Consider the following 15,811-nt stretch of genomic DNA (forward strand, 5'->3'; position numbering starts at 1 on the left):
TGCTGACATTGAGTTAAAAAAAAAAAACATCTTGAATACTATAATTTTTTTTTGCATTTTCACGTAACATATTTCATTTTACTAAATTTCAAGGTAATTCTATCTAATAATATATAAGTAAAATAATAATATGAGATGATATTTTATCTCATAACCTTGATCAGTGGTGTTTGTTGTCCATAGCAGTGTAAAGTGTCCAAAAAAAAGTGTAAAAAGTATTAATTAAATAAAATAATCTGTAGAAAAAAATAGAATAATGTCGGAAAAAGCATCTGGTCTAAGACAGCCGTCTAAAATCGGTCGGCCGTGTTGTACAGTACCACCTAAACCAGCAGTACCACCATCTCCATCACCAAGATCATCAATGAGTGAGTACACTGCACAATTAATCACTTGTCTTAGTCCTAGTCCTAGTCCTGGTCCTAGTCTTTTATTACTGACGTTTTTACTATTTTTATTATTATTATTATTATTATTAGCAGTATGTGCTGAATGTATGTAATGTATGAAAAAAACAGCAAATGTTATGATATGAAGCCTGGTCGTGATTAAAAACTCAAAATCAATTAGCATAGACACTAAAATTTAAGTGTTTTATAAATAAATCCACACGTTGACATGTCGGAGTATGATGAGAACCGATGACTCAAGTCTCCAAGTGTCTTTAAGTCAGGACATTAAGAGAGACTGTGACACAATATGGGTAAGTATATAATAATGATTACGCGTATATTCTGTATAAGGAATTACCCCTACTTTGCTACGAGTTTGTGAGAAGACTCTGGTCTTTGGAGTGTCTTAGCCACCATCAAGCTGGACCCTTGTTCTCGTTCGGAAGCCAGGCTTCTTGGTCTTACTTAACATTAGGATCTTGTCTGAGTTACTGATAACACGCCTACCTACTGTGAGAAACAAGTTTTTGCTTACCGGTATATTTATTGTTTAACTAAAGTTTATAATCTTTAAAAATTTCATTTATCTGTCATCACATTTGCTGGTAAATATTTTTTAACTCCGTGATACGGGATGTAAAATTTTCTTTTTTTTTTTTAACTTTATTATCAATAATTTTTTATACGATATACAAAATAATTTTTTTTTGTTCAAAATTTTACTAGTGTCAAATAGAAATTTGTTTTTAAATTTTTGCGCGTCAATTAGAAATAATTTAAAAAAGTTTAATTACTAAATTTTTGTGTGTTAATAATAGATTATTTTAAAAATAATTTATTCAAAATTCAAAATACAAAATCACGTGTAAAAAAAAATTTTTTTAATTCTTATTACGAAAAAAAAATTTAATATAAATAATAATAATGATCTTGAAGTTACAAGACAGTAAGCAATTTTCAGTTTTCTTTTTCAAAAAATCGATTGCAAAAAGAAAACTAAAAAGATGCATATGTAGAAAATTTAAAAAACTATAGGTGCAATTTTTTTAAATATTTTTTTTTATTATTTACCGTTTTGAAAAAAACAATCAAAAAATTATTAGATGTCGATACTGAAATTAGCCGACGTCTAATAATTTTTATATTTTCTAAAAAACGATAAATTATGAAAAAAAAAAATATTTAAAAAAATTGCACTTGTAGTCTTTTAAATTTTCTACATGTGCATATTTTTAGTTTTTTTTTTCTTAAAATTTAATTGTTCAAAAAAAAATCCAAAAGTTTTAATTGTCCGCTAACTACAGTATCGTTAATAAAAATTATTATAAATATAATGAATTAATATAACAAAACATATAAATCACCATTTAGAAAACGTATCATACCTTATTAGTTTTTATTTAAGTGAAATCGTGAAACCTTCGTACTTACTATAAAAAAATAAAATAAATTATACGCGAGATGTCATTAATTGTTATTGCCTTTAAATAAATACTCTATAGTAAAAGTAAATAAAATTTATTTGTTTATGAAATAAATATGTATTTAAATATCTGACAGATGACAAGTACATGACAAGTTCGATAATGTTAAATTTATTAGATGATTGTAAGAATTTAGGTGTAAGAATAATCATTGCGTTTACAAATACGTTTAATTTATGTAATTAATGGTTAATTTATGTTAATGAGGTTGTTAATTATCCTCGGTAAAAAATATCTAAACGGGTAAATTCGTGTACTAAAGCGTTATTTATAGCAATTAGACACACTAAGTAATTTGTGGTTTACTTTACACTGTACGTGGATAATGATAATGATTATTCTAGGTTGACGTAATACATTATTTCGCAAGATTTTAAAAATTATAAGAATTCTCGGTGAACCCGCGCCTCCCATAAATGGCATTCACCATTGAAACGAGTTGTATTATATACAAAACATGACAAATAAATAAATTACAAGGACATTTTAAATTATTTTTGGACATATGTGTTTTTTTAAATTTTTAACAAAATACTCATTGATTTTTTTTTTAAATTTACCCGCAATTTTTAATTTTTGTTATAAATTTTCCTTCAATTTTATTTTATTTACTTTGCAAAAAGTTTATTGATTATTAATTATTTTGAAGAATTTTTAAATTATTAATTAAATAAAATCAATTATTTCATTCAATTAAATTATCTTTGAGCTCAATAATTTAATTAAAATTTTTTAAATTAATCATTTAATTAATTTCATTGAATTATAACTTTTCAATAAAATTTATATACTGTGATATATTTGCATAAATTGTCTAGTTCTTATCTCACTATTTACTTAATCATAATTAATTCTAAATAAAAATAATAAATCTACAATTTATTTAAATGCCAAGTAAAAGTCCGCAACAAAAATTGAATTAAATAAACAGCAATTTTTAAATGAAAATTTTCATTTGATTACAGAAATTAAAATAAATGAGTGTGAATGCAGCGGACATCAGAGAAATTTAAAATTATAAATAAATAGGGTAAAAAATAAATAAAATAAAGTTCAAAAAATGCGCATTTGAAAAATTTTGAAATTAATAAGTGCATTTTTTCGAAATGTTATTTTTTAAAATATTTACTTTATTTATTTATAATTTTAAATTTGTCTGATGTCTGCTACATTTACACTCATAATAAATAATCTAGTTTAAATCTCAGTCATAATTAATCATTTAAAAAAGTAATGAATAAAAATAATTAAATAAAACGACAAGTTAAAGTAAAAGCGACCGGTAAAAAACTAAAGTAAAATAAAATAAAATAAAGTGAAACAATTTCCGTTAACTCGAGTAACAAGGAATTCTTTGTTAAAGTAATACCCATTTAATCAGCTTTCCATCTTGTTGTAGACACACACAACACAAGGTTCTACCCACGTAAATTATAACACAGCATTTGTATTTACAATACATAAACATGAGATTAAAACCACACCCACATACGAATATTCATTAATATAATTACGAATCAACCAGCCGATCTCGATCTCATAATGATATATAAATACTCATGTCATAAATGTTGTCACCCACGCTAAAAATGTTAAGATTATTACACCAGATACTGAGATTATTAAATATCACACACAGAAATCCTCATTAAATAAAACATTAGTCATTCATAAAAATTAAATTTAAAAAATAATAACTGCGTCTTGACTACTGTTCCTAAAAAAATAAACAAATATATAAACACGTCATATTTATGTAACAATGTGAGCAAGATCATAAGACCAAAACCGATTGTATTAACTTCCGGTAGTACGATCATCGATAATATAATTATCAAGGAAATAATATGTTACTTCGCTTCATTTAACACTACGACGATCTAAAGAGAGTTAATTTTAAACTTTGAATTAAACCCCCGCCTCTAAATAAAATAAAAAATATTCTTTAATAATTTTGCTGTTAATTTATCTGAATACTTTGTTGGTTTGCTTAATATTTAATAAAAGAGCTTTCAGTACCTTTTGTTGTCCTGTTTGCATGATAGATTCAATGGAGCCGATCTATGAAAATCCAATCCGTAGATCTGATGCACTACGTCGTGGATCAGGTAGGCCGCATGGATTTTATTTTATTGTTATGTAAACTCCAAAAGCAGTTTCATTAATCATTTAAAATAATTATTATCATAACATTTTAATAAAATAAAATAATTTTATTTAGATACCAGTGTCGTGTTGACTGAAGATACTGACAGTTTTATTATTGGAGACCGAGTATGGGTCGGAGGATCGAAACCTGGATCAATTGCTTACATTGGCGAGACACAGTTTGCTCCTGGAGAATGGGCTGGTGTTGTCCTGGATGATCCCATCGGTAATTTAATAAATTACAAATAAATAATTTATTTATTTATTTTAAAATGTTTTATTATTCTTTTAGGAAAAAATGATGGGTCAGTAGCAGGAGCGCGTTATTTTCAATGCGCACCTAAGCACGGAATATTTTCACGTTTGACTCGTCTTACACGTTTTCCACTTTCTGATACATCATTCTCATCATCAAGAATTAAAAGTCCTGCGAGTCCTGACAGCCGTCTTAATAAATCTATTTCACCGTCACTAAGTAAGGACCGCTACTATTACCGTCGTCCATAGGACCACTACATTCTGCACAGCTTTTAGATTTTTTTTGTAGATCTAGATCTAGTTTACCCTATCACTTATCCTGCCTTTATTAGAATGCTTTGTTTTTTTTTTATTTTTTTTTGTTACTAATAAAAATTATTTGAATGAATCATTAAAGAAAAAAATAAATAATTATGTGTAATTAATAAATATATAATATATGAGAATATAAAATTTAATGTAGATGCCTCAATGACAAGTTTGTCATCCGTATCACCACGTGATTTAAAAATTGGAGACCGTGTTATCGTATCGTCAAGCCAAGGAAGTAAAACAGGAGTACTGAGATTTATGGGTGAGACTGAATTCGCGAATGGCGAATGGTGTGGAGTTGAATTGGATGATCCTGTTGGTAAAAATGATGGTTCTGTTGCTGATAAAAGGTCTTCTATAATAACCTGATTTTATTTAAATAAATTTCTTTTTAGAGGTGTGCGAATAGTTGGAACTTACGAATTATTTGTATCGAGTCCAATTGAACTATTAGAAAATTAACGAATAATTACAAATTTTTTTTTTAATATTTATGGGACTCAAACGACGAGGAAGTTCGTCTTTTGCTTTTTGTCGGAAGCTTCAAAAATTGCTACAATTATAATTAATTAATATACAATTAGAAATCTTAAATCCGAGATCTCATTAAGTGCCGAGCCTTAAAATTCTAATAGTGTTTCGAATAATTCAAATTTTTGTCAGGGGTAAATAGAGCTTAGACACGAATCTACGAATAAATTATTTTTGCTGGCAGTGTTACAATTCTACTCACATCTCTACTCAAGGGAAAACAACTTCACTCAGCCTCAACTCTACTCACAGTTTTTTTTACTCAGGTTTAACTCTACTCAGTTATATCTTTACGAACTTTACTCAACTTCAATTAAACTCAATGACAACTCTACTCACAAAGAATTGCTATTTTATTGATAGGCTAAAATAAATGAGTAAAGATATAACTGAGTAGAGTTAAACCTGAGTAAAAAAAACTGTGAGTAGAATTGTGAGTGAGTAGAGTTGTAGCTACTTCTCTTGAGTAGAGATGTTGTGAGTAGAATTATAACACTTGCTTATTTTAAAAACTAAACTCTCCATTAAATAAAAATTGAATACTTGAAAGTTGACCAGATTTTTCTCGATTCGAATCTTGTAATTTTAAATGCTACAAATAATTAAAAAACTTTTAGATAATTCTAAAATTTACGAATAATTCGAAAATAACTTTTCGAATAATTTGAAATTCGAATTATTCGATTCGAACCCGATTCGCACACCCCTAGCCCCTTTAAATAAATAATTTAATAAATAAATAATAATAATAAATCAGGTACTTTGAATGTCGTCCAATGCATGGACTCTTTGCGCCTGCACACAAAGTATCAAGATCACCGTCAAGTAAACGACCATCTATTTGCGTGGTCCACAAACCCACTGGAGCTGCACTTAATTCCTCGTTACGCAAAACATCTTCCAGAGAATCATTGACTTCTTTATCGAGCTTTGCGAGTACAACAGCAAGTACCGCGACCCGCGGAGCTACGAGGGTAAGATTCGCGACTCCCGAGTGATCCTTGTTTTAAAAATTTATTTTGAAAATTTACATCAACGTATGACGTTTGTAAATGTTATTTAATATTGCACGACTCATAATGCGAAGCATTAGGGAGTGCTTTACGATCGAAAATTTTTTTAAAAAATGGTTTTTGATTTTTAAAAATTTAAAACCGTGATATTAGTATTAATATGCATGTACTTAGTTTGCATGGCCAAAGTATTTTTTTCTAACATTTGATATTACAGAAAACAGGCTTACGTACTTCAGCACCTGCCCGAAGCTCATTGCAGGTGAGAATAACTAATTAACTAATTAACAATTTTATTTATTTATTGTTTGTAACTTATTTTTATTATTAATTTGTTTTATTTTAAGTACTTAAGTACCGTAGGCATGTAGATCTAAGCGATTTAATTAGTTATTAATTGTTTGTACAAATTGCTTGTAATAAAGTTGTTGATTTTTTTTGTTATTAATTTATTTTATTAGTCTGTATATTTAAATAAAGATATTACTCCTGTTTCCTTGTGTAATTACAATAAATAATAATTATTATTATTTGTAAATAAATAAATAAATAAATAAATAAATAAATGAGTAAAAGCTTGAATGGTAGACTTTAGACAGGTTTAATTTATATTTAAGTATTTATATATTTTTATTATGAATGATTTATTGGGAATGGCCTTGAAAGAAATGATAAATTTACAGGAGATGTTGAAGGAGAAGCAGCAGGAAATAGATATGTTGAGAAAAGAAAGAGATCTTGAACGCGAACGTATTACTAAAGCTGCTACTCAAGCTGATGATGCTGAGCAAAAAATAGTTAAGCTACAAAAAGAATATGATAAGGTAGTTTTAGTTTATTTTAATAACTCATTGAGATTAAATTATTTATAAAAGTAACCTTGAATTATTGTTATTTTTTTTTTAAATATTTTATATCGCTAGTATCGGGAAGATATGGAGAAGGCGGTTTTGGAGGCGCAGTCGGCGCTAGAAAAATTATTGGAAGAAAAAAGTCAACTGTTTGCGCAGCTGGAGGAAGAGAAACAGAAAAGTGAAGATTTATTGTTTCGCTTTGAAGAAGAATCTGTTAATAAAGAAGATATTCAGGTGGTTATTTTTTCAATTTAAATGGAAATATTTTTATTATCTTTTATTATCTTAGTAATTATTTTATTACAAAGCTTTATATTCTGGTGATGGAATGAATTTAAAATTTTTAATTTCATGTTAAGAATCATCAACAGATCCAAGCTTTTGCTAACGATACACCACACATTCTATCATTTTTTTTTGTTAACTTTTCAGAAAGAGAGAGCTGAAGAAGGAGTAAGTAATTTTTTCATACGTAGATGTTTTTTTTTTTACTTATCAAGTAAGATCTGTTTTGCACCGCTTGCACTTTTTTAGATAACAATATTTATTTATTATTAATAATTTTGTTCAAATATTTCGTCTTGTACGACCAATAATTTATTCCACAGTAATACAAATTACAGTAAAAGGAGGAAAGGGTCTGAGATACAAAAAAAAAAAAAGGATTTTTTTGTGATTTTTTTTTTCAGAGTACCTTCGTAATTAAACTTCTTAAGGGGGATAGCCACTGTGAGGATCGAAAAAATAGGTGATTTTCGGGAATTTTTTTGACTGGAATAATAAAAGAATATGGGGATCGGTTTTTTTTTGTTTTATAAAGTATACATTGAAGATAATTCTCCTAAATTTTTATTGAAAAATATCATGTTGTTACAAAGTTATGAGCATTTTTGTGGAGCACCAAAAAAATTTCCCCCACCACGGTGTCATCTCTAACTCAAAAACGGATTATCAGAAACAAAAAAACCAAACGGCGTTGTAATCTGTATGCATGTGATTATCGTTCCACGTAGGGGATTTTGAAAATTTCGATTTGAAAAAAAATGGCGACATATTAAAAATTTTTTCTCATTTTTTTGGATTCAAACAGCCCTAAAAAATCTTAAAAATCAAAATTTTCAAAATCCCCTACGCGCAACTTTAGCTACTGAATAGACGAATACGAAAAAAAAAAAGTTGCGAATCGGTTGATATTTATGAAAATTACAGATGCCACCAGTTCAAAAAAAGTAGTTTCGAGAAAAACGCGTTTAAAGTTTTTAGTCGATGCAACGGTCAGTTGATGTGCTGTCAAAAAAATGACTATAACTTTAAAAATATTCGGAATTTTCATTTAAAACTCTAGATACATATTTTTGAACATATAAACTTTGATTTAATAAAAAAAAAAAATTTTTGTTTTTTGAAATTTCACAGTAGCTATCCCCCTTAAAATTAGTGACATTATTAAGCATCATTTCAAGAATATTCTGCTAAATTTTCATAAAAAAATATTGAAAAATAAGCCAGTGGTAGAGGGGAGAGACGAGTCACTTTAAAAAAAAAGTCTCCATGCCGTAGGCTCCTGACTGTCTCATCTGAAATCAAAAAACCAAAAATATTTCTTTAGTACATAAATTTATCACTGAAAATTTGTTTTTTTTGGCAGCCCATTTTACCCTCTCTCCTACCCTGTAAAACATTTTTAAGCAGCTGTCAAAAAATAATTTTAATTTAAATAAAAAAAAATCAGATCAGTCTATTGTTAAATAAATTATTGGTCGTAAAATTGTAAAATTATTTATAAAGCTAAAAAAAAATTAAATAATTTATTACTAACATCTACTAACAATTTCAATTAAATGTTTTTGCAAAAAGTTTATTTTAGATCAAGTTTTAAATATTTAAATTTCTTAATTTTTCTGACAAAAGTAGACGGTAATATTCTTAAGACATTTAATTAGAGGCTTAAAAATTAAATTTAAAATTATTTTATTAATTATATTAATATAAAAATGTGTGATAATTAATTTAAATGTTTTGTTAACAATTTAAATTTATTAACATTTATTTTATTTGTCTAATTTTTTGTTTGTTTTAATGTGGATTAACAATGAATGTATGATGCTGATATTTCATAAAATAACTTCATATAAATTAATTTAGGTAATTAACACTTATAATGAGAGTAAAATAAATGAGTTGGAGAGTCAATTAACTAAAGAACGAGAACGAGTGATACAACTTGAGAAAGAACATGCACGTCTACTTGAAGCTGAACAAGAGTTGGTAAAGTTACGGAATGAAACGACGGAATTTATCGGTAATTACTTATTTATTAATAGCTTTTGAATTTTTTTATTCTTATCGTTTATTGTTAATTTGTTTAATAGAATTGCAGAACCGTAATTGGTGTCTGGAGGAAGCTAAAATAACTCTAGAGAAACAGATACTTGAGAGAAACGACTTGATAAAAGAACATGAAGAAAAGATAAATGACCTGGAAGTTAAATTGAGTAGGCAAGAGGAAGAAAATGTTGGCAAGAAAGATCAAGAAATTGGTGATCAGAAAATTTATCAAGAAATTAAGCAGAGTTTGGAGGAGAAGACAAAACTTTTGGATAAAATTACCAAGGAAAGGGAACATGATAGTGAAGTAATGAAACAGGAGATTGAAAAATTGAAATGTCAAATTGATAAAATTATTGAAGAGGACAAGCAGGAACGGGATTCTATCATAGCAAAGTATGAAAAAGTTATTGAAGATAAGGATAGACTTGTTGAATTAAAGACTAAAGAGTTGGAGGATGAAACTGTTCGACATGCAGAGGATCAGAAGACTGCGCTGGGTCAGCTTAGGGCGGAAAATCAAGAGCAGATAAATAAATTATCTAAAAATTTGAATGAACAATTGGTGACTAAGGATCAGCAGATTGATGAGTTGAAGCTCAAGTACCAAGAAAATTTATTGCAGCTCGAAAAACTTGCTCAGGATCTTAAAGATCAGGAATCACTTGCTCAAAACAAGGATACGGAGTTGAAAAAAGCTCTCGAACAGCTAGAAGAGATGAGTAAGAAGCTCAAGATTGCGGAGGAGATGAATAATGAGTTGAAAATAAAAATAGAAAATTTGCAAATGAATTCTGGAAATGAAAATAAAATAATTATTGAAGAAAAACATAAACTTGAAGAATCTCTGGCAAGTCTTCAGAAAACTTCTACTGCCTATTCAGCTCAATTGGAAAAGCTCAATGAAGATTTGAAAGTAAAGGAGGCTGAGCTAGTGGAGCTCCAGAAATCAAAGGATGCGGAAATAAAACAATTGGTAGAGAGTTTTGAAAGTAAGCTGGAAGAAAAAACACGATTTATCACGGAAATAAATGCTGATATGTCCCAAAAGTCTACGAGAATTAGTAACCTGGAGCATGAAATCAAGGAATTGAAATCTTTGTTGGCTAGCAAGGATGAAGAGATCAATAGTCTGTTGGAAAAAACCTCGGAGTTGAAGGATGCAATCACTTTGTCTGAGCAAACTAAAACAAATTTGGAAAGTGAGCTCAGAATGTATGAAGTCAATATCGCGGAATTTAATCAAAAGCTATCGCACTCTGAAGAAAAAATATCGCAATTAATTGAACAGAAGGGCAAACTCGAGGCTGAAATATCTAGTGTCATCAGTACGTCTGCTGATTCTTCTGATCAGCTGATCAAGTACAATGAAGATCTGAGACTGAAGGAAAAGGAACTGGACCAACTGCGCGAGCGAGTGTTTGAACTAGAGAACTTGTCAACTTCATCGGAAGCTAAATTAAATCGTGCTGAAGAAGAGCTTAAGGCTGTCAATCAAGTCGTTGAACAATTGAGAGCTGAATCTGGTGAGCTCAAGGATCAGTTGGATGCTCAGGTAAAGTCCAAAGAGGAATTGAATGCAGAAATTAGTGCGCTGAAGGTTAAAGAAGTAGAACTGGGTGAAGTTGAAAAGATTAGAGAAGCTTTGGTGGAAGAAAGTAAAGAAAAGCAGCAGACAATTGAAGATTTGAATAAAAAATTGAAAATTACTGAGGATAATTTATCTAGTTTAAGTGACAAGTACTCGTCATTGTCGTCTTCGAGTGAAGAAAAGCTTCGAGATTCGCAAAAGCATGCGGATGAATTGGAACTGAAGCTTAAAAGTTTGTTGGAAGAGAGTAAAAATTTGCAAGAGAGTAAAGAAAAATTATTGAGCGAAAAATCTGCGAGCGAGAGATCTTTCGAAGATCTTAAGCAGAAGTTAGAGGCAGAGAAAGAGTCTAAGTCTCGTTTGGAAACTTTGGCTGGAGAAAAAGAGAGTCTGGTCAAGAGTTTGGAGATCAAGATCAATGATCTGAAGAAGGAGAAAGAGGAAGCTAGTTTGGTAGTCCAGGATCTTAATGCCAAGTACAATGACAGTCTTACTCAATTGGCTTTAGCTAATTCGAATTATGCTAGTGCTCAATCTGAAGCCTCGCTGGAGGTTACGACAATGAAGGAACAGATCGCGCACTTGGAATCGAGTAATAAAGATCTTAAAAAGTCTATCGAGGTGATGAACCAATCGGCAGGGGAATGGAAAGATAAATTAAGTGAGTCTAAGAGTTATGCTAAAGAACTTGAAGGTAAGATAAAAGAACTGGAATCTTTGACTGCCGATAAGGGCGCAGAGTATGAAAAGTTGAAGGTTGAGTTGATGGGAATTAAAGACACTGGAGTTGAATGGCAGGAGGAGAAGAATCGGTACTTGAAGAGCATCGAAGATGCTGCGAAAGACAAGGCGGCGTTGGAGGAAAAAGTTAAAGTGATCGAGAGTGAGCGCGAAGTTTTTAAAAAAGAGTTGGAAGTTAAATTGAAAGATCTTGGAGAGCGTGACAGTTTGGTTGAGAGTTTGAAGAACGAGCAGCTGCAATCTTTACGAGACTCAAAGGCTTCTTTTGATCAGAAACTGAAGCAGTTGGAACTGGAGCTCGGAGAATCGGGTAAAGAAATAAATATGGTGAAAAGTAAGAATCAAGAGCTGGAAACAGTCGTCGCGAGTGTCAAAGACGAGCTTAATAATCGTGATAATCTAGTTGCTAGTTTGCAGAAGCAGATTGATGGAATGAAAAAAGACAAAGATCAATTAATTAACGGAGATAAGACTAAGGATCATGAATTAGAAGTTAAACGATTGGAAATTGACGCCGTAAAAGTGGAAAATAAAAATCTTCAGACTGCCAAAGTATCTTTGGAAAAAGATCTTAAGGATGCGGGGATGAAAATTCAAACGCTTACTGATCTCGTAGCAAATAATGAAAACGAAATAGTAAAACGTACTCAGAGTCTGTCAGATGAGTTGATAAAAGTTAAAAAGGACTCGGAAATGTTGAGAGAAAATCACAACGTACTGGACAAAGAAAATAAACAGCTGTCAGCTAAATTAAGTCACACATTAGAAGAGTTGAAGACTAAGATGGAAAATAATAAAAATTTAACGGAAATAAATTCATCACGTCAAACTATCGTTACGAATGACGTTAAGAAAAATAATGGGAATAATGATAATGACGTTAATTTAACGCAGCTGATCGAAGACAATGAAACTTACAAAGGACAGATCGATTTTTTGAACTCTGTAATTGTGGACATGCAGAAGAAAAATGAAAAATTGCTGTGCAAAATAGAGGTCCTCGAGATGGGCATACCGGCAAATGAAGCCGATGACTACAGCAAACTTACTATTGATAAAAAAACAGCCACACCCAGGATGTTCTGTGATATTTGTGACCAATTTGATCTTCATGAAACTGAAGATTGTCCTAAACAATCGCAAGACTTTGAAGTTGAACAAACTGCCAAAAAATCCTCTAAGAAAGTTTCCGTCGAAAGGCCTTACTGTGAAAATTGCGAGAGTAAGTTTTTATTTATTTTTTAAAAATAAGTAAGCTGTGGCTCAGTTTCTGACCCTTTCAAAATTTCGCATGACATTCTATAAAGAAATTTTATCTCGAACTTAAATTGATTTAAAAATTTGTCTTGTATGTCACGATTAGAAACCGAGCCACGATTAGTTTTCAATGACTTTCAACTGTCATAAGCGTATCGAAATTTTATCAATTTCAAATTTCAGTAAAATCTTCATGTCAATTTTACAATTCGAATTTTCAAATTTTGTAGGCTAAAATTTATTTAACGAATTTTGTTTAACTCCTAATTAATAACAGCTGTAAGTAATTTTTTTTAAATTTTATATCTCGGCGAAATTGCGACTACGTTGTCTTTTTTTTCGATTAAGGTTTTAGTTTTTTTTTATTAATTAATGAAATTTTAATATGATTATGAGAGTTGAAAGTTTTTAAATATTCTTAAAAAGTGGGGGGGGGGGCACTATCAGAAAATTCCCGTAAGGGGGAAAGGGGTTTTGAGAAACAAAAAAAAGAGGATATTTCTGTGATTATTTTTTTTCAGAGTACCTTCTTTATTAAAATTTTGAAAATTTGTGACATTATTAAGCATCATCCCAAGAATATTCTGATAAATTTTCATAAAAAAATATTGAAAAATAAGCCAGTGGTAGTGGGGAGAGACGAGTCACCTTAAAAAAAATAAGTCTTCATGCCGCCGGCAGGATAACTCATGACTACTTCATCTGAAATCAAAAAACCAAAAAGATTTCTTGAGAATCAATTTTAAGAATTTTAATAACGAAAGTACTCTGAAAAAAAATTACAAAAATATCCACTTTTTTTTGTATCTCAGACCCTTTTCCCCCCTTCATTACTAGATAATTTATCTGATAAATATTTATTGTTTATTTCCAGTGTTTGGACATGACACTGCCCAGTGTGATGATGCTGAGACATTTTAGCTAGAGACAATACTCAATAAACTAATAATAATTATAATTACTTCTGCTTGCCGGTTATATGAAAAAAAATTTGTTGAATTTTTTAGAGTATATTTTTGTACAGGAATTTTAAACTATAAAATAACTTCCTATACAAGTGTCTTCCTCAGTAGCTTCTATTGATTTAGTTTCAAATAATTAATCATTATAATAATTAATATATTTATTTAAATATTTAATTATTAATTTCATTTCTCCACTTTGAAGACTGTCCATTAAATAAAATAATGAAAATTATAAGCGTAGATCGCTTTAAGTGTAGAGTCCAATGACTATTTTTACTTACGATTTAAAATTTAAATAATTGCGAATTTAAAAACTTTTAAAAATGAGAGAAATGTATTTATGTAAATAATAATTACTGCTTGCCTAATTATATTTAATATTTATTGCAGTTGTCGTGTAAATATTTAAATTATAAACCAACTGAAAAATAATTTTCTGATTAATATTTATTATTTTGTCAATTAAATTAATTTTTATAATTTTATTAAATTATTTTCAACTGCAAATATTTATTATTCATTCATATATTGTTTATTGCACATATGTATCGAACTGCTCAATGTGGCTCAAAAATATGCACAAAATATTGTTCATTATAAATATTTTAAAAATTTAAATGTCATTTAATAAAAATTATTTCATAAAATTTATATTTTATTGTTTTACTTTAATTAAAATTAATTAATTAAGGGGGATAGTGTGAAATTTCAAAAAACAAAAATTTTTTTTTTTATTAAATCAAAGTTTATATGTTCAAAAATATGTATCTAGAGTTTTATATGAAAATTCCGAATATTTTTCAAGTTATAGTCATTTTTTTGACAGCGCATCAACTGACCGTTGCATCGACTAAAAACTTTAAACGCGTTTTTCTCGAAACAACTTTTTTTGAACTGGTGGCATCTGTAATTTTCATAAATATCAACCGATTCGCAACTTTTTTTTCTCGTATTCGTCTATTCAGTAGCTAAAGTTGCACGTAGGGGATTTTGAAAATTTTGATTTTTAAGATTTTTTAGGGCTGTTTGAATCCAAAAAAATGAGAAAAAAAAACGAAAAAATTTTTAATATGTCGCCATTTTTTTTCAAATCCAAATTTTCAAAATCCCCTACGTGGAACGATAACCACATGCATACAGATTACAACGCCGTTTGGTTTTTTTGTTTCTGATAATCCGTTTTTGAGTTAGAGATGACACCGTGGTGGGGGAAATTTTTTTGGTGCTCCACAAAAATGCTCATAACTTTGTAACAACATGATATTTTTTAATAAAAATTTAGGAGAATTATCTTCAATGTATACTTTATAAAACAAAAAAAACCGATCCCCATATTCTTTTATTATTCCAGTCAAAAAAATTCCCGAAAATCACCTATTTTTTCGATCCTCACAGTGGCTATCCCCCTTAACATATCGTTTTTACATATTGTTTTCACACAGACAGAATACAACTATTTAACCAATTTAAAATTCCCGCTAATTTTTAAATTCACAAAAACTTGCTACAGATGCCCGTTACTGTTAATTCTGAAACACGAGAGCCGCGAACAAATATATTAAATATATCTATATATTCATCACATATAGCATATATTTACAATCAGCTGCAGGTATTCATACCGTACCCGGTTACAAGCGTGTCTTGCAGATCTCTACCATTATCACTCTACCAACATACAACTCTATTAAATAGATTTCTATGCGAAAATATCAATACTAAATATATTTATGTTGCAAAATAATTCTATGTAAAATTATCTCTATGTAAACTTATTCTATTAAGTATAAATATATGCGAAAATAATTCATGTCCAAAATATCTCTATATTATATATCTCTATGAAAATTAAGTCTCTACAAAATTTACTATAATATGACAGAATTATGTGTTAACATATTTATATTATGGAATTTCTCCATAACTATACAACTCTC

At 29.2% G+C, this 15,811-nt stretch overlaps 1 protein-coding gene and 1 long non-coding RNA gene across 10 annotated transcripts in view; one reads left to right on the top strand and one right to left on the bottom strand.

The window, feature by feature from the left end:
• LOC130664408 (CAP-Gly domain-containing linker protein 1) lies at positions 1-14,521 on the top strand. Of its 8 annotated transcripts, none has more exons than XM_057464246.1 (13): positions 2-368; positions 3,922-3,984; positions 4,098-4,250; positions 4,317-4,499; positions 4,746-4,944; positions 5,883-6,099; positions 6,356-6,400; positions 6,822-6,962; positions 7,062-7,226; positions 7,425-7,445; positions 9,138-9,294; positions 9,365-12,874; positions 13,784-14,521. In XM_057464246.1, the coding sequence occupies exons 1-13, from the start codon at positions 257-259 to the stop codon at positions 13,828-13,830; spliced, it is 5,013 nt and encodes a 1,670-aa protein (XP_057320229.1). In that variant the 5' UTR covers positions 2-256; the 3' UTR covers positions 13,831-14,521. The 8 variants fall into 8 exon arrangements, with proteins under 8 accessions (XP_057320232.1, XP_057320229.1, XP_057320230.1 ...); XM_057464254.1 differs by lacking the exon at positions 2-368 and adding an exon at positions 771-904; XM_057464253.1 differs by lacking the exon at positions 2-368 and adding an exon at positions 777-929.
• The window catches only part of LOC130664413 (uncharacterized), a 27,761-nt gene continuing 19,530 nt past the window's right edge, over positions 7,581-15,811 (bottom strand). The window contains exon 3 of one of the 2 annotated variants that reach the window (XR_008989406.1): positions 7,581-8,569. This is a non-coding gene — a long non-coding RNA (uncharacterized LOC130664413). Of the gene's footprint in view, positions 8,570-13,441; positions 13,612-15,811 lie in introns of those variants that run through there. The other variant, XR_008989405.1, reaches the window with a different exon arrangement.

Source organism: Microplitis mediator, chromosome 3 (assembly GCF_029852145.1).
Source record: "Microplitis mediator isolate UGA2020A chromosome 3, iyMicMedi2.1, whole genome shotgun sequence".
In the NCBI taxonomy this organism is placed as follows: Eukaryota; Metazoa; Arthropoda; class Insecta; order Hymenoptera; family Braconidae; genus Microplitis; species Microplitis mediator.

Coding starts and splice junctions, on each gene's coding strand:
- LOC130664408 (XM_057464246.1), top strand. CDS start 257: ATGTCGGAAAAAGCATCTGGTCTAAGACAGCCGTCTAAAATCGGTCGG. Junction 4,251..4,316: donor TGTCCTGGATGATCCCATCG/GTAATTTAATAA, acceptor TTATTCTTTTAG/GAAAAAATGATGGGTCAGTA. Junction 12,875..13,783: donor TTACTGTGAAAATTGCGAGA/GTAAGTTTTTAT, acceptor GTTTATTTCCAG/TGTTTGGACATGACACTGCC.